This window comes from Aquarana catesbeiana, linkage group LG05 (assembly GCF_042186555.1).
Source record: "Aquarana catesbeiana isolate 2022-GZ linkage group LG05, ASM4218655v1, whole genome shotgun sequence".
Taxonomy (NCBI): Eukaryota; Metazoa; Chordata; class Amphibia; order Anura; family Ranidae; genus Aquarana; species Aquarana catesbeiana.
The window spans coordinates 584,078,220-584,097,402 of NC_133328.1; the positions used below are offsets into that span (position 1 = coordinate 584,078,220).

General features: G+C 40.1%; 1 protein-coding gene across 1 annotated transcript; it reads left to right on the forward strand.

The window, feature by feature from the left end:
* The first annotated feature begins 5,085 nt into the window (after positions 1-5,085).
* Positions 5,086-12,012, forward strand: DCSTAMP (dendrocyte expressed seven transmembrane protein). Its single transcript, XM_073632900.1, has 3 exons — positions 5,086-6,344; positions 9,750-10,085; positions 10,706-12,012. Exons 1-3 carry the CDS (start codon positions 5,313-5,315, stop codon positions 10,754-10,756), a joined length of 1,419 nt encoding a protein of 472 aa, XP_073489001.1. The 5' UTR covers positions 5,086-5,312; the 3' UTR covers positions 10,757-12,012.
* Positions 12,013-19,183: the final 7,171 nt, after the last annotated feature.

Here is a 19,183-nt window from a genome sequence, read left to right on the forward strand (position 1 = left end):
GCTGACCTCTTTTTCCAACCAATATAGACATATAAAAGCCATTTTCTCAAAACATTGGGATATCCTCAAGAATGATCAAATTTTGGGCACTGTACTACCTGATAAGGCTAAAGTCATCTTCAAAGGTGCCCCAACCTTACAAAGCAAGATCGCCCCAAACATCATCAACCCTCCCGTACGCCAACCTCTCTTTTATGAGATGGAGGGATTTTACTCTTGTAAAAGATGTATTGTTTGCCTACACAATTCTGGCATAGGGAGGAAAACTGTTCATGTCATCAGTTACCCACAAAACATATTCAATCAAACAATTTTGTACCTGCACCACCAGCTATATCGTGTACTTAATTACATGTCATTGTGGGAAACAATATGTGGGTCGCACCATCCGTTCCTTTGCCATAAGAGTGGCGGAACACATCGCGCTTATTAAAAGCGGGGACACCAAACACACTGTCCCCCGCCATTATAAGTTACATCACAACCGTGTGATTGACGGGACGCAATTTGTGGTTATAGACAGGTATGTCTCCCCCTGGAGGGGTGGTGCCATGACCAGGGGTGTGTCCCGTCTGGAGACCTATTGGATTCATGAGCTCCGTACACTCTTTCCATTAGGTATGAATGTAGAAATAGATGTTAATGCTTTCATCAACAAAGCCTGATTTTGTTGCCCCAATTTTTTGCCTCCCATTTCCTGAGATGACTCTCTCTCCTTTTATATAATAACACCTTTTATATAATAACATTTTTATATATTTTGTATATACATTCCATTTATTTGTATGTATTTTACCCCTTCTTTCCCTTTTTTATTCTATACACCTTACTTTGGCCACACTTGTATAGATATTTATTTATTTTATTCTGATAGGTATAGTCATTTATTTAATTTAGTTTATAATAATGTAATTTGGGTTTGCAGATATGTTCCATATACAGATACATGTTATTCAGTACATATGTTTATTGATTACCACATTTGTGATTACCATATCGTGTAAACCAGCTCCACGAGTTTGAATATTATCTACCCTTCTTTTTATGGGTTAACATCACCAGTTTCTTTATATCATTGGTTAAATTTGCATCTTTGCACTTTTTCCATGCATTTGTTCTCACTTTATTTATAGATTTTTCCTTTGGGGACTTCATTACACCTTTGTGTCATCAGTCAGTCTCATCATGTCACTTTTCATTGTGTTGTTTACGTTTTTCTCACGTTTTTCTTATTTGCATGTTATGCCGTGGTTGTGGTCTGTTACTATAGCTACCCAACCGGCTCTCATGGCATTTACATCAGCCTGCCTTCTTGGGAGGTTACTACTATGCACGCACTGGACACGTTGCTTGGGCTGGCCTTAGATTGCCGTCGTTCCGCCCCCTTCACCGTCCTATGACGCACACACCCCACGTACATGCGCTGTGCGTGTCACTCCTAGTGCTGCCGTTCCGCCCCTTCACTGTCCTATGACGCACGCGCCTTACGCACATGCGCTGTGCATATTCTCCTAACCTGATGTGCGCGCATATCGTGGTGCCACATACACGCCCAATATTACCGCACATCACTTCCTATGTTTACACATCTTGGATTCTCTAGCAATCATCATCACCTATTTGGTCGTTTTTTCATGTTAATCTTAGGGGCAGTCTATTTTCCACACTTCCGGTTTTTATCAATAGGAGGCGTGGAACGCACGCCAGTCGGCCATTTTTCTCCGATACCGGAAGTGACGCTTTTCACTACCGTGGAGTTGTTTTTCATCAATTTTCACATATTACCTATATATACTTCGGTGGCTACAGTGGGGGGAACCCCCCAGACGACGTCTATGCAGACGAAACGCGTCGGGTAGGACCCCACTGTCGCCACTTCTTTACAGCGCTGTTTTTAGACATCTTTTCATGTGAGTGTATATTATTTTTAATAAATTCCCATTTATACGGATTTACACTATTTGGCCATTCCTTCTTTCCCTTCACTTACTGCTGTCACCATTGGTTCCAACGCTGGTCCGAGGGATACGATCCACGTTTGTTTTGCCTCATATTTTCGGGTTCGTTATCATCTAAGGAACACAGCTTCGTGGAAGCCACTTCTTCAACGTTGCCCTCCTGGGCCACCCACAGTCCAGCACCACCCAAGCTTGTCTGACTCTACCTGGCGTACGCCTTGTTGAGTCCATCGAGTCCGGTAAGCCTTTTCACTTTCAGTGGTGGTGTGTGGGCTTTATCTCCAGATGGTTTACACCCCTGAAGAGATCTGTTCCAGGGGATTTTGAGAAAAGGATTTTTTTTCCCAAGGATATCTTGCCTTTGGATACATGCATTTTGAACTGTCAGTCCATAGACTTTACATCTGATTTTTCTTTAAAAGCGCTACACTTATTTTGGTTTCTGATATTCATTTATAAAGTGCTTTTCATTGCAGGAACCAACAGCACGTCTTCTGTGAATGGAGGACTGGGTTGGAAAGGGTAGGCATAGTCGACACTTTTTTTTTTTATCCAAAAAACAGTTTTTTTTTGTAAAATTGAGTACATACAGTCCAAAGATCAACAGTAGTCCTTATTCACCATATATATGCATTCCAATATCCATTGGGAACATTACATATTCATCCCAGCCACCATCATCATAGAATACATATCATAAAACCGTAGCCCATCTCACCGTGTACCAGGAGTGCGATTAACATTGCCTCCTACCCATACTCCATCTGCTATTCGTCAAGGTGTCTGTATTATCCCACATTCACTCCCAAAAGTCGGTCCATGATCAGGTCTACCGGGGCAAGCCCCGGTGTCTCCAAACACGGATCCCATAACTTCTCAAATTTTCTGGTGTTCCCCCTATGCTGGTAAATAACTTTTTCCATTCTCATTGTATTTCCCACAGCAGTATTCCATTCTTTGACCATGGGAGGGGATTCAGACTTCCAATGTAGCATTATCAATTTACGGGCCAGAAAAAGGGTCCTCGTAAGGGCTTCTCTGGTATGGTGTACCCATTCGAGCTCCTCTAAAAGATTCAACAGACATGACTTGGGGTCTAACGGGACTGACACCCAGAACACTATATTCAGATATTCAACACTTTTGACAAATGCCTATGACAGGTGGACCCACTTATATTAACCCCACAGCACCCGAAGATCACAGCTGCAGGGGTATCTGGGGGGCAGAGGACGGAAGATTTCAAGGAACAGAGCGCACATCATCAATCAAGAAAGTACTGTCCCTTGTGCTGATTTAAAAAAAAAAAAAAATTAATCAGTTTTAACAAAGCCTTTGTGACACCTTGCTGGTGGTATGGTTCCTTTCAAAAGTCCTGAGCTTAAATCATGAAAGCCTTGCAACGGTTTTGTTCAGAGTTCTGACACATGTAACATATTCAGCTAGTTCTTATGTATGCCACTTTCACAATGGGTCGCTTTTGCTGCAACACATTTAAAATTAATTACCACTGATTCATAGATAAGGAAACTGGAGGTAATAAAGATCAACTCTATGTTGGTGTACAGAGACAGGCCAGAGCACTCAGAGTGTGGCTGCAGTGTGTATACATCTTTTCATATGCCACCCTCTAATGTTGTCAGTTACACAGTGCCGTTAGTTGCTGTTATGCTGCCAGCTATACACTGTCACTGGTTTCTAGGATGCTGTCAGCCACACTGTGTCAATGGTTGCTAGGACACTGTCAGCTACACCAACAACAGAATCCTAGCAACTGAGGATGCTGTGTAGCTAACAGTGTCCTAGCAACCATTGATGTTGTGCAGCCTGGGGGTTGAACATGCATTGAGGACAAAGTGTCTGTGGTATGGACTTTCTGGCCTCACTGTTGCCCCCCCATCATGCCTTCATGCGATAAATTAATGTATCTGTTTCCTACAAGTACGGAAATCTGTCAAAGTCACCAACATTTATCATGCAGAGGGAAAACACAAAACTAAAGAGTGTCTGTAATGTTTTTTGAAGGGATACATAACAGCATTGAGAAAAGATGAATCCCAGAAAAGTAAATAAAGGTATGGCTAGCAAGGGGATCTCCTACTATTGTTGGCTTAGGACCTTTCCTCACTCACTGATCCATTCTTTTTTCCCTGCATGCAGTATTAATATTCCAGTAAAAACCGTCAGCCTGCTAGAGGACTTCCTGTGCTCGGTCTAGAACACGCCCCCTTTTTTGTCCTGAACCCGGAGCATACACCTCTGGCATCATCCTCAGGATATCCACATGTGACAATCTAGTGATGTACTGGCCCAATCTTTTTCTTTTTATCGGGATAGCAAAAGGCAGAGAATATGTCCTGTGATCATGGTTTGACAGTAAAAAACCTATGTTTACTGCATGAATAAGCCCATTTATGTCCTATACAAAATGATGTAGCCATACGTAGCTGAAATATCTTTATTATAGTAACTACATTGTACCAGTTTATATGCAGGATTAAACTGTATATATATATATATACCCTGTTTCCCTGAAAATAAGACCTAGCGTGATTGTCGGTGATGGCTGCAATATAAGCCCTACCCCCCAAATAAGCCCTAGTTAAAGTCCTTGTAGGTCTTGTTTTCAGGGTAAGGCTTATTTTTGGGGAAACAGGGGAGGGCTTATTTGGGGGGTAGGGCTTATATTGCAGCCATCACCGACAATCACGCTAGGTCTTATTTTTGGGGAAACAGGGTATATATATATATATTTTTTATTTATTTTTTTTTTATTTTCTATGAAGTGGATATGTTACTATTCGGGCAATTTTTTAAATGGTATCTCCTGAGAGAAGAGGACAATTGTGTAATTTTTAATGGGCTGTGTCATGAAGGGGTGATTTCATTTAATATTAGTATTATTTCAATAAAGTATTTTGGATAAAGTATTTTGGATATTTTTGAGTGTTGTTTACTTTCCCCATAATTTATCCTTTGATTTTGGAATATGATCATGAATTCTTTGTGCATACAAAACAACCTACAATTCTTTTTGAGCAGAAACAAGTATATATTTATATTCAGTTCAGCTGTAAAGGTCAAGTAACTTCCTTATACACCACGTATAGATGGGAATTTCACAATGATTCATGTGTTCGTAGTGGCCAGTTGTGCCCACATGCCTTTCCTGTATTTTTTTTTGTTGTTTTTCTTTTAGCACAAGACATAAAATAATACTTTGGCTTTACCAACAATTCGCCAACAATTCTTGATTCTTCTTCAGAAGAATTTCTGTTTTGTAAACCTTCAAGGACCCTTTTTAAATTTTTTTTTTTATTTTACCATCCTTTGTTTTTTTCCTTCAGATTGATCATGTTTGCCAAAATCGTTACAATGCTTTTCAGCTGTGCCAAAATTTTTGTCTCAGGCAAAGAATGTGGATGGAGGAACAGAATATTTTTTGGCTTACTTTGCCTCCTTCTTGGAATAACAGTGAGTGCTTTCTTGATTTTGGTTTTGGTGCTATCAAAGATTGGAGTTGGATTGGTTAACTTAAGCATCACTTTTTCCTTTGGTATTTTAGTATTTGTTCTTGCCTGCGTTTCTAAGTCAGTACGTTGTATGAGCATCTTGTTCCTCTTGGCATGCGGCATGAGAGAAGGGAGAAATGTACTCATCACCATTGGAACCAGCATAGTTGTCTTTAATAACGTAAGAAATATCTTGGGAAACCTAAAAATTGTGGCAGACAGCATTATCTGCAACCTGGAAGCCAAGCGCATTTCTCTAAAAGTTGTACCTTTCGATTTTTACTCCAATTTGCTTTCTACGCTATATGTCTATGCAAAACAACAATTTTTTAACCCATTTGCAGATGTCATCTCCCTGTCTGATGATTTTCAATGTAAAATAAGAATTTCGGATCACAAACTTAATGCTATGCTTAATGAAACAAAAGCACAGATGCAAACTGTTTCTTCGAGTGTTTCTTTGGTGTTCGGTATTATGACATTTGCCGGCCGCATAGTTTTTCTCATTGGAGGAATTTCCATCATCCTGGTTGGAACCTGGATCTTTTTTAAAAAATTCCTGATTCTAAACAAAGCCAATAACTCGTATATTACAAAGGCATTTGTGCAGTACGATGAAGAACAGCAAAACACCTTTCGTGTTCTGCCTCTCAGAAGGAAGGAGCAGAACAAGTACATCCAAATTCCCAGCTTAAGAACCTCAGATAAACAAAAGCTGAATGTGGCTCTGTATTTCCTTCCCATAATGACAAATATTTTGATTTGGATTTTAATTTCATTTTTAGATTTTATGCTTTACTGGCTGATTCTTACTGTAAGGAAACACCTAAAAAGTTTGGACATGGCTGTAGTTCCAATAACCATGACCTTTTCTGTAAGTATTCACACCAAAAGTATCATATTAAAAGTAATTTGGATTTTTGTTTTTATATGTTTTATAACTTTTTTTTATATTTTATATATTGTTTATAATAATTGTTCATATAATCAGTTTTATCAAACTTTTTTGGGGGGAAAATAAAACATAAAAGTCTAGTAAAGAGACACTGTCAAATGTTTATTTGGCCACATGTGTCCGCTAAGTGGAAATGCATCTTTACAAAAGATTTAAAAAAAATAAGTTTACAATTTTGAGTTGGGTCGCATTCATAGCCGTCTTGGACCTCGGGTTGGATGTTCCTGCTTTAGCACATGAAATCATAGTAAAAACAAAAATAATAAGGTCTGGATGATTTTTTTGCAACTATTAATATCTAAAGTCATAATTACTAAAAAAATAATAAGCAATGCTTTGATCCAGGGAATGGGTTTGACTGCCCTTTGTGAGTCAGAAGGATTTTCCCCCATCATGTGTGGTAAAATTGGCAACATTTGCCCAGGGGGTTTTGTTTTGCCTTTGGACCTGATGCACGCAAGTCTTTTTCCAAATATATTAACTGTGTAACAAAAAAATAGTTTGCTAAATGTATTTATAAATTAATCTGTTTAGGAATAAAGCAAGGTACAGTGGGGAAAAAAAAATGTAATCCCCTGCAGATTTTGTAAATTTGCCAGCTTACAAAGAAATTTGTATTTGCCCATCATGTGTGGCAAAATTGGCAACATTTGCCCAGGGGGTTTTGTTTTGCCTTTGGACCTGATGCACACGAGTCTTTTTCCAAATATATTAACTGTGTAACAATAAAATACTATGCTAAACGTATTTATAAATTAATCTGTTTAGGAATAAAGCAAGGTACAGTGGGGAAAAAATAATTTAATCCCTTGCAGGTTTTGTAAGTTTGCCCGCATACAAAGAAATGAAGGGTCTATAATTTTTATCATAGGTGTATTTTAAATGATAGAAACAGGATATCAACCAAAAAACCAGAGAAAACACATGATACAAGTGTTATAAATTGAGTTGCAGTTCAGTGAGCAAAATAAGTATTTGATCCCCTACCAACCAACAATAATTCTGGCTCCCACAGACTGGCTACAGTATGTGCTTATGTGGTACACAGATTAGTCCTGTCAATTTAAGAAGGCGCTCCTAAAAGTCAACTCGTTATGTGTATAAAAAAACACCTGTCCACAGAATCTCTTTCTTCCATTCAACTTCACCATCATGAGCACAACCAAGGAGCTGTCAAAGGATGTCAGGGACAAGATTGTAGACCTGCACAAGGCTGGCCATCAGCAATAAGCTTGGTGTAAAGGAGACAACTGTTGGAATCATTATTTTGCAAATGGAGGAAATACTAAATAACTATCAATCGCCTTTGGTCTGGAGCTCCATGCAAGATTTCACCTCATGGACTAAGGATGAGAAAAGTGAGGGATCAGCCCAGAACTACACGGGAGGAGCTTCTGAACGATCTCAAGGCATTTGGGACCACAGTCACCAAACAAACCAATGGTAAAACAATACGCCACCATGGATTGAAATCCTGCAGCCCTCGCAAGGTCCCACTCCTTAAGAAGGCACATGTACAGGCCCATCTGAAGTTTGACAATGAACATTTAAATGATTCAGAGAAGAATTGGGAGAAAGTGATGTGGTCAGATGAGACCAAAATTAAGCTCTTTGGCATTAACTCGACTCTTCGTATTTGGAGGAAGAAAAATGCTGACTATGACCCTAAGAACACCATCCCTACAGTCAAGCATGGAGGGGGAAACATTATGCTTTGGGGCTGTTTCTCTGCTAAAGGTACAGGCGGACTTTGCCGAATTGAGGAGCCAATGGACGGGGCCATGAATTGTAAAATCTTGGATGAGAACCTTCTTCTCTCAGCCAGAACACTGAAGATGGGTCATGGATGGGTCTTCCAGCATGACAATGACCCAACAAAAATACTGCCAAGGCAACAAAGGAGTGGCTCAAGAAGACGCACATTAAGGTCATGGAGGGGCCTAGCCAGTCTCCAGACCTTAAACCTCTAGAAAGTTTATGGAGGGAGCTGAAACTTCAAGTTGTTAAGTGACAGCCAAGAAACCTTGAGGATTTAGAGAAGATCTGCAAAGAAGAGTGGACCAAAATCCCCCCTGAGATGAGTACAAACCTGATAACTAACTACAGGGAACATCTTACCTCTGTGCTTGCCAACAAGGGTTTCTCCACAAAGTACTAAGTCATGTTTCGCTTGGGGATCTAATATTTATTTTACTCTCTGAACTGCAACTTAATTTATAACATTTGTATCATGTGTTTTTTTTTTCTGGATTGTTAGTTGATATTCTGTCTCTATCATTTAAAATGCACCTATGATAAAAATTATAGACCCTTCATTTCTTTGAAAGTGAACAAACTTACAAAATATGCAGGGGATCAAATAATTATTTTCCCAAATGTATCTGAGGTCCAGTAGGGTCACTAAATCCAATTATGAGGACCTGCACACTGGGTACAGTAGATTGGTTTGCACAAGTTTAATAAAACAAAGAAACAAAAAACAATTGGTTGATTTGTCTGATTTACAAATGTATTTACTTGTTGCTACAAATCATCCATGTACTTTCACAACCTTATTTGATTGACCTATGTAAAAATACTTCTATATTATACTACATACGAATTATACTGTTACAAAAAAGCATAGATGTATATTGTAGATAGAATATATCATGTAAGCGATACTAGCCACAATTTTCTCAAACAGTGATGTTTCTTTGGTCTTGGGTCTAGGGAAAGAAAGCCCTTTGTAGATTACCAACTGAGCTCCCGCAGAGATATGGACTGCCCAAGCTCTGGGCCAGTCTCAAGGCACATAGCAATGTACCATGGAAGAGGGGGAGTGAGATGCTTATCCATATGCTTACTCATTCTTCTAAATGCCCTGTAAGTCTCTTGCCTCTCACCAGCTGAATGGAGCATTATGAGAGCAGGGAATGGTGAGATAATGTTGATGGGCTAAATTACCCTTTTACTTTTGTCCTGCATGGGTGAAGGAAAGGGTTGATTTAATGGTGTGTGTTAATGGGCTTTTGTTCGTGTCAGAACTGGCTTTTGTTCATGTCAGAATTGCTTTTGTACTTATATAAGTCAAAGATGATTGCAAAAGCAGCTTAAAGGAGGTTCATGAAGCTTAAAAGAGGGTCAAATGTGCCTGTCAATGATCTCAGAGGCATCTCAAACTGATCTTAAATGCAAGTGGAATGCACCTGAAAGCAAGCTGTATTTGCCCATCAAGACTAGCCCAAAACCTGTCAACACAAGTGCTAACAATGATGTAAAGTGTGCAAGTGTGCAAAATATTATCTATACTTAAATTGTCCCTTTTTGTTCCTGTCTCAAAAGCACACTCAAATGGACTTCAAAGACTTCAATTTAAGAAGGGCTGACACACACCACCACACCATGAATATCACACTGTTTGAACCTCAGTGTGCCCCGAAACCAGAGCTCTCCCTTACTGCCTCGTGGATCCCATTGACCATATTAATCGGAGTACTAGTGTTCTTTGGTTTATTCTCCACTTTCCTGATACAAATGAAAATATTGGTGATGGCTTCCTTTTACCCATCCAAAGAGTTTGAGAGAGTTCGTTACCTTTATCAGAAGATACTGGAAGAAAGGTCACAGGAAACACTGGTCAGCAAATTAAATCAAACTCTCAAGAGCATTCTGGCACAGGTAAGATACAACTAATACAGTATTCAGGGATTTGAGCACTTTTAAAATGACAGAACAAATCTTGATTAAAACATATAAAATAGTCAGAGATTGGAACAAGTATGCAGATAAAATTTTTTTACTAGAATGATTTTTTGACTTGCATACTAGTTTTAGGTCAACTTAGTATAGAAAGTATTAGTGGAAAATGAAGAAGAACCACCATACCGATTGTTGAGTCTAAAAATATTTTTTATTACTCCATGTTGGAGTAATCTAATATAAAATATTCAATGCATTTTGGGGGCTTTGGGCCTGTAGAAAGTATTGAAGTCAGTGGGTCAACACAAACGGCATAAATCTTGCATTTTCGGTAGGAGATCTCTCCTGACAAGTTTACAATAAATTTTACCAGTGAAGCCATGAAAAAAGTAATGCATGACAGGGATTGCTACACGTTTTGGAGTCCAGGGTTTTATTTCAGTTTTCACTGATGAAGTCACATGGACAGGCCACAGTACACAGTAGGCACTCCCTTGTTGTAAAATTTCAGTACTGTAAAAAGTTTTAAAGCATTCTCTTTTATCAAGATGTTTACTGATAAAAAAAATATATGTATTTAAATGTATTCTGTTTTACAGGCTAATTTCTGGTTCCCAATTTTAACAAGGAAACATTATGTGAACAGCTAATGAACTGAGAGAATAACTCTTTGCTATACTGCAACTGTGGTTAATTTAAAACAAAGCTGTGGTCACTGATATTACTATATGTCTTGGCCGATCCTACTACCACTTTGATCAAAAACAATACTCAAGGCTTTCATGTTGGATGTCACTGTGGACTGCTATCAATCAAATGTTTCAGAGCATATAAAAAAATTTGCCTTGGGTCATTATAATACACTTCTTTTTACAACAAGGGGAGTTATGTAAAGTACAGGTATGTGCCAGACTGGGATATGTTAATTCTTGTTCACATGTGCATAAAAATTATGAACCTCATGTGCATTATACATGTTTAGATGCATTTTATATGGGTTTTTGTGTGCAATGATGGGTGTTTTTTTTCTGTTTCCTGAGTTATCATATTACTACTTTTACTTGTGTTACAATTATGTGAATTTTACATGCTTTTATGTGCATTGCGTTTTGGAAAATTGCATACGTGGTGAACAAGCCTTGTGCTTGGACAGGCGTTATCCTTGCAGCTAAAGACAATCACCATTCTATTATATAAATACAAATACTTCATAGATGCTCGCTGATCACTAGAAAAAAAAAATCCCATAGTTTGTAGACGCTATAACATTTGCGCAAACCAATCAATATACGCTTATTCAGATTTTTTTTTACCAAAAATATGTAGCAGAATACATATTGGCCTAGATTGATGAAGAGATTTGATTTTTTACATTTTTTTATTGGATGTGTTTTAGAGCAGAAAGTAAAAAATATTGTTTTTTTTTTTCAAAATTGTCAGTCGTTCTTTGTTTATAGCGCAAAAAATGAAAACGCAGAGGTGATCAAATACCACCAAAAGAAAGTTCTATTTGTGGTTAAAAAAAAAGGACCTTTGGATAAAGTGTTGCTTGACAGCGCAATTGTCAGTTAAAATAATGCAGTGTCGTATCGCAAAAAAGGAGTAAATCTTCCGGAGATCAAGTGGTTAAAGTGACTATGTCAATTAAGAGGGAAAAAAAGGTATAAAAGCTGTACCTGCAAAGACACTATTGTAGACATATCACTTGCACTACCAACATGGCTGTGCTCTGTTGATAAAGAATCATGCTAAGAAAACTGATATGTCTGGGAGTGTCAGTCTCCCGCATCCCCCGCCGGGCTCAATGGTTCCTCCTGCTGACCTCAGCAGGAGGAACCTGCCGACAAGACATACAGGGCCTTGAAAAAGTATTCATACCCCTTGAAATTTACCCATTTTGTCATGTTACAACCAAAAACATAAATTTATATAATTTGGATTTTATGTGATAGACCAACACAAAATGGCACATAATTGTGTAGTGGAAGGAAAATTATAAATTCCATTTTTTTTACAAATAAATATGTGAAAAGTGTGGCGTGCATTTGTATTCAGCCCCCCTGAGTCATTACTTTGTAGAACCTCCTTTCACTGCAATTACAGCTGCAAGTATTTTTGCAGATCTAGAGAGTGACAGTTTTGCCCATTCTTCTTTGCAAAATAGCTCAAGCTCTGTCAGATTGGATGTAGAGTGTCTGATAACAGCAATTTTCAAGTCTTGCCACAGATTCTCAATTGGATTTAGGTCTGGACTTTGAAATGGCCATTCTAACACATGAATATGCTTTGATCTAAACCATTACATTGTAGGTTTGACTGTATGTATGTTTAGTGTTGATGTCCTGCTAGAAAGTAAACCTCTGCCCCAGTCTCAAGTCTTTTGCAGACTCTAATGGGGCGTACACATGGTCGGACTTTTCGACCGGACTGGTCTGACGGACGCCAACGGACCAAATCTGGCGGACAATCCGATCGTGTGTGGGCTTCACCGGACCTTCAGCGGACTTTTCCAGTCGCAAATCTGAGGGACGTTAGATTTGGTACAGGCTTCAAATCTTTACTTCGTAACTCCGCTGGACCCAGAAATCCGCTCATCTGTATGCTAGTCCGACGGACAAAAACCGATGCTAGGGCAGCTATTGGCTAATGGCTATCAACTTCCTTATTTTAGTCCGGTGTACGTCATCACGTAAGAATCCGTCCGACTTTGGTGTGATCGTGTGTAGGCAAGTCCGTTCATTAGAAAGTCCGTTGGAAGTCCGTCAAAAGTCCGTCGAAAGTCCACTGGAAAGTTTGTCGGACCAGTCCAAACGAAAAGTCCGCCCGTGTGTACGTGGCATAACAGGTTTTCTTCTAAGATTGTCCTGTATTTGGCTCCATCCATCTTCCCATCAACTCTCACCAGCTTCCCTGTCCCTGCTGAAGAAAAGCATCCCCACAACATGATGCTGCCACCACCATGTTTCACGTGGGGATGGTGTGTTCAGGGTGATGAGCAGTGTTAGTTTTCCGCCACACACGGCGTTTTGCCTTTAAGCCAAAAAAACTCAATTTTGGTCTCATCTGACCAGAGCACCTTCTTCCACATGTTTTCGGTCTCCCCTACATTGTTTCCTCCAAACTGCAAACAGGACTTCCTATGGCTTTCTTTCAACAATGGCTTTCTTCTTGCCACTCTTCCATAAAGGCCAGATATGTGGAGTGCACGACTAATGCCCCATACACACGATCAGAAATTCTGCTAGCAAAAGTCGGATGTGAGCTTTTGGTCAGAAATTCCGACCGTGTGTATGCTCCATTGGACTTTTGCTGGAATAATTCCAGCCAGCAAAAGATTGAGGGCTGGTTCTCTATTTTTCGGTCGGAAAAAGTTCCTATCCGAAAATGCATTCGTCTGTATGCAATTCGGACGCTCAAAAAATCACGCATACTCGGAAAGAATTCGACGCATGCTCGGAAGCATTGAACTTCATTTTCTCGGCTCATCGTAGTGTTGTACGTCACCGCGTTCTTGACAATCGAAAGTTCAGAGAACCTTTCTGTGACCGTGTGTATGCAAGGCAAGCTTGAGCGGAATTCCGTCGGTAAAACCATCCAAGTTTTTTCTGTCGGAATTTCTGATTGTGTGTATGGGGCATTATAGTTGTCCTGTGGACAGTTTCTCCCACCTGAGCTGTGGATCTCTGAAGCTCCTCCAGAGTTACCATGATTAATGCTCTCCTTGCATGGCCTGTCAGTTTAGGTGTCGGCCATGTTTTGGTAGGTTTGCAGCTGTGCCATACTCTTTCCATTTTCAGATGATGGAAAGAACAGTGCTCTTTGAGATGTTCAAAGCTTGGGATATTTTTGTAAAACCTAACCCTGCTTTAAACTTCTCCACAACTTTATCCCTGACCTGTCTGGTGTGTTCCTTGACCTTCATGATGCTGTTTGTTAACTAAGGTTCTCTAACAAACCTCTGAGGGCTTAACAGAACAGCTGTGTTTATACTGAGATTAAATTATACACAGGTGGACTCTATTTACTAATTAGGTGACTCCTAAAGGCAATTGGTTCAACTATATATTAGTTAGGGGTATCAGAGTAAAGCGGGCTGAATACAAATGCACGCCACACACTTTTCAGATATTTATTTGTAAGAAAATTTGGAAAAACATTTATCATTTTCCTTCCCCTTCACAATTATGTGCCACTTTATGTTGGTCTATCACACAAAATCCCAATAAAATACATTTAGGTTTTTGGTTGTAACATGGCAAAATGTGGAAAATTTCAAGGGGTATGGATAATTTTCAAGGCACTGTAGTAGGCATATGGAGTTCAGCCAGAGAAACCTCTGAGCATGGCAGGGGACACAAGTGATTGACATTTCTAGAAGTTTCATAGACTCCGGCAGGTGAGTGGAATTCAGCGTCATGGGAAGCTTGAGAAGTATATTGTAGTTTCTTTGCAGATACAGCTTTTAATTATTTTACAGTTTTGCAAAATACTTTTTAAGCCAAACTGTTATTTTACTTATGAGTAGATGATCTTGTGCTGGTTTATTATAGTACCTGGGAATGTCAGCTACAGGACACCCCCTTTTCTTCTGCAATGGAGTTTCACTATTCCTATTAGAGCAGTTTCATTGTAAAATACTGAAAGCGTGTAAGACATCCTAAAAGCTCTGCAGCAGGATAGAGCTTCATAGCTCTAGCAACATGCCAGTGGGTGGTACTCCTCATAACTGCACACATTGGAAGGAAACTTTTCCTATAAAGTGTTATTAACCCCAAAAACAAAAATGTAATATAGTGCAGTTTACCAATCCCCAAATGTGATGGCTGCATTTGTTTTCTTTTTTCCTCTATGTAGCAAGGTCCCAGGGTCCCCTTTGGTCTAATGAGAACCTCCAGAGTTAGGGACAGCTGACATCCTTCTATGTAGAGTGGGTTACAAGGCATGATGGGTGTAATGCAAGGTAGATTCTTCTTGAATGCAAAGAAATAAATTTTTACTTGAACAGAACTGTGGGACAGAGGGTTTAGGGCAGGGACATCCTTTAGTAGTTGCAACATTAATTAGCAGACTCCAAGACTTCTATAGGTAGACAGCAATGCAGGGAAAGGCATCCAGCAAGACACCACATCCACATGTGTAGGAGCGCTGTCTCCTATGGCACAGTCTTATAACAGTTTCTAACACAAGTTGTAAGGAACTTCTGTACTTCCTCTACAATCACTTCTTGTAGATCTTCACTCCACTGAGCTCCCAGTCTCTCTCACTAGATTTGGTGATCCACTGCCACTGGATCTCCCGAGCTCTTCCATCCTTCTTATTGAGTATCTTCCTCAAGCGTCACCTCCACTTACCTGCTGGGTCCCTAGCTTGGCACTCACAGATACTCAAGCGTCACCCCACTAGCCTGCTCGGTCCCTGGCTTGGTACACAAGGCTGCTCTGCAAGCGTCACCTCCGCTGGCTGGGTCCCTGGCTTGACACCTGCTGAAGTTTCCTGATTCTTCACCGTCCCCGGTTGGTGAGAATACTGCTCCGGTACTTGCTTCAGCTACTCACTGTGGTCCCTGGTAATAAGGTGGTAGGTCCCATAGTGGCAACAACTTCCCCTCTACCCCTGTCCAGCAAAACCGTCACTTCTGGTTGGACTGCAAGCCGCAGTCCCAACCCTACGCTTGCTTCTGGATAGACCCTCAGACAGCCTAGCAGCCAGATGCCCCGGGATAGGCCTCAGACTCTGGCCTAGCAGCCTGGGCAGCAAAAGACACGTCCACCCAGACAGCCATCCAGAACACTGATCACCGGACTCCACCCAAATATATAGTCTCTCCCAGCAGGCCAAGGGATTCAAGAAAACCCCTGCCCATTGGCTGGGATAACCCATATACTCCTAATCTGTACCTGTAATGCCCTTGTCTTATCTAATGTCACCAAGCACCCGTCCACCTAGTGACAGAAGAGAGAAGTGCAGCAATTCCAGACTTAGGGTGAAATCAATTGATCTCTAACAATTGGCCAAGGCAACTATACCTGGCAGGTAAATTTAGGAGCAACCCTGCCTAAACATCAGGGTGCTACATCTATTTTCCCTTTTCTACCTTTATTTGTACCTGGTGATCTGGCCAATAACATACTTTCTGTCTCAGGGTGTCTCCACTCTGGATGGAGGGACAATACAGCTAACTTTGGACAGCAGCATTGTCAATCCGAGCAGAAAATGATGTTAGATGCACTAGCAGGTTTTGATGGGCTTGACTAACAAAAACAAATATGAACTCCAATTCACACTTTATAAGCAGTTACAGCAACAGTTTTTCTCTTTTTGGGATAAAGATAAATAAATAAAAGCTGATCATTGTAAGCATCGCTGTCAGCGGTAAATGGTTTGTCTCAATACTCATAACTGATATATTTGAAGGAGGGCTTGTTTTGATAAAGGAAGTTTAAAAATAATAGACTTACTGGTTGGATCACACGGTGAAAATAAAGAAAAAAAAGCCTAAAAAAAAAATAAAACAAATGCAGCCACCACATTTAAAGCGGAGTTCCACCCAAAAGTGAAAGCTCTGCTTATCTGCTCCCCCCCCCTCCAGTGCCACATTTGGAGCCTTTCGTGGGGGGGACGACAATGCGGTTACCTGTTTTTGACAGGTCCCAATTCCCACTTACGAGAGATCTCGCTATGGCGAGATCATTCGGATGTTCGCCCCCCTCCGCCGGGCCATTCAGAAAACGCAGCGCGATTTGTGCATGCGCAAAATGGAACCGGCCGTGAAGCCGCAAGACTGCACTGCCGGTTTCCCTTACAGGCAATGGCAATGGCAGCACCCGAGAGACGATGGAAACATCAGCTGGGGGGTGCTGACATCACTGGATTCCAGGGCAGGTAAGTATCCTAATAATATCCTAATAATAAAAGTCAAACTCCGCTTTAAGGATTGGTAAGCTGTAGTATAATACATTTCTGTTTATGGGTTTAATACCACTTCAAGCCTATTTAATTACAGTGCCTTGAAAAAGTATTCATACCCCTTGAAATTTTCCACATTTTGTCATGTTACAACCAAAAATGTAAATGTATTTTATTGGGATTTTATGTTATAGACCAACACAAAGTGGCACATGATTGTGAAGTGGAAGGAAAATGTTTTTCAAAATTTTTCACAAAAAAAATCTGAAAAATGTGGATTGCATTTGCATTCAGCCCCCCTGAGTTGATACTTTGTAGGGGTATGAATACTTTTTTTCAAGGCACTGTATATATTTATTTTTACATACCCTGTGCGGTGTGACATATAACTTGGCTAGTGACTGTGTGTAAGGGTGTCTGTGCTACTAATGGAAGTTTTTACAATCACACAAGTAGTGACACACTCACCTACACTTCCTCTATTGTAAAACCAAGCACACACTGATTCAAGGACTTTGGGCTACATAAAGAGGAACTAGACTATTCTATTTTTATTCAGGATGTATACAAAATGGAATTGGTGTATTGTAAATAAAAAAAGTAATAAAATGTTATCAACACCTTTTAATGTTTTTAAAATCGTATTTTTCTTTTTAGTTTTTAATTGTACACAATATACATTATATTACCAAAAAACACAATATACATTATATTACACACACATGAACTTTAATGGTATCCCAGTCTTAGTCCGTAGGGTTCAATATTGAGTTGGCCCTCCCTTTGCAGCTATAACAACTTCAACTCTTCTGGGAAGGATGTCCACAAGGTTTAGGAGTGTGTCTATGGGAATGTTTGACCATTCTTCCAGAAGTGCATTTGTGAGGTCAGGCAGTGATGTTGAACGAGAAGGCCTGTCTCGCAATCTCCACTCCAATTCATCCCAAGGGTGTTTTATCGGGTTGAGGTCGGGACTCTGTGCAGGCCAGTCAAGTTCTTCCACCCCAAACTCGCTCATCCATGTCTTTATGGACCTTGCTTTGTGCATAAACTCAATGCACTGTTTATTTGGGCAACTATGTGACAAATGAAGTTTATTGTTGAGAAATGTAAAGTTATGCACTTGGGGGCTAAGAATAGGCATGCATAATACATACTAGGGGAAGTACAACTGGGGGAATCAATGGTGGAGAAGGATCTGGTGTTCTGGTAGATCATAAGCTCAATAATAGCATGCAATGCCAAGCTGCTGTTTCCAAAGTGAGCAAAGTCCTTTCTTGTATTAGGAGAGGTATGGACTCCAGAGAGAGCGATATCATTTTGCCCCTGTTCAAATCATTAGTAAGACCTCATCTGGAATATGAGTTCAGTTTTGGGCACCAGTTCTCAAAAAGGATATCAGGGAACTGGAGAAAGTGCAGAGGAGGGCAACCAAACTGAAAAGAGGCATGGAGGAGCTCAGCTATGAGGAAAGATTAGAGCAGTGGTTCTCAACTCCTGTCCTCAGGACCCACTAACAGGGCAGATTTTAAGTGTTACCTTGGGGAGATACAGGCTAGAATACTGCAAACACTGAGCAGTAAATGATATCACCTGTGGTATTCCAGTTATCTTGCAAACCTGGCCTGTTAGTGGGTCCTGAGGACAGGAGTCGAGAACCACTGGATTAGAGGAACTGAATTTATTCTCTTATGAGAAGAAGAGATTAAGGGGGGGTATGATCACCATGTATAAATTTCATAAGTGGTCCATATAGTGAACTTGGTCTTAAGTTATTCACTTTAAGGTCATCACAGTGGACAAGGGAGTACTCTTTATGTCTGAAGGAAAAGAGATTGCATCTCCAAATACGGAAAGGTTTCTTCACAGTAAGAGTTGTGAAGATGTTGAATAGATTCCCTTACAAGTTGGTTCTGTCCAGCTAGTAGATTGCTTTAAAAAAGGCCTGGATTCTTTCCTAAATGTAAATCATTTAACTGGATTCCAATATTTATAGGTATTGTTGATTCAGGGAATATCCAACTGCCTGTTGGGGATCAGGAAGGATTTTTTCTCCTCCTGGAGCAAATTGGATCATGCTTTGCTGGGGTTTTTGCCTTCCTCTGGATCAACTGTGGGTATATGATTGTGTATATGGGATTGTATGATTTTTATTTATTTTTTTCCCTTTT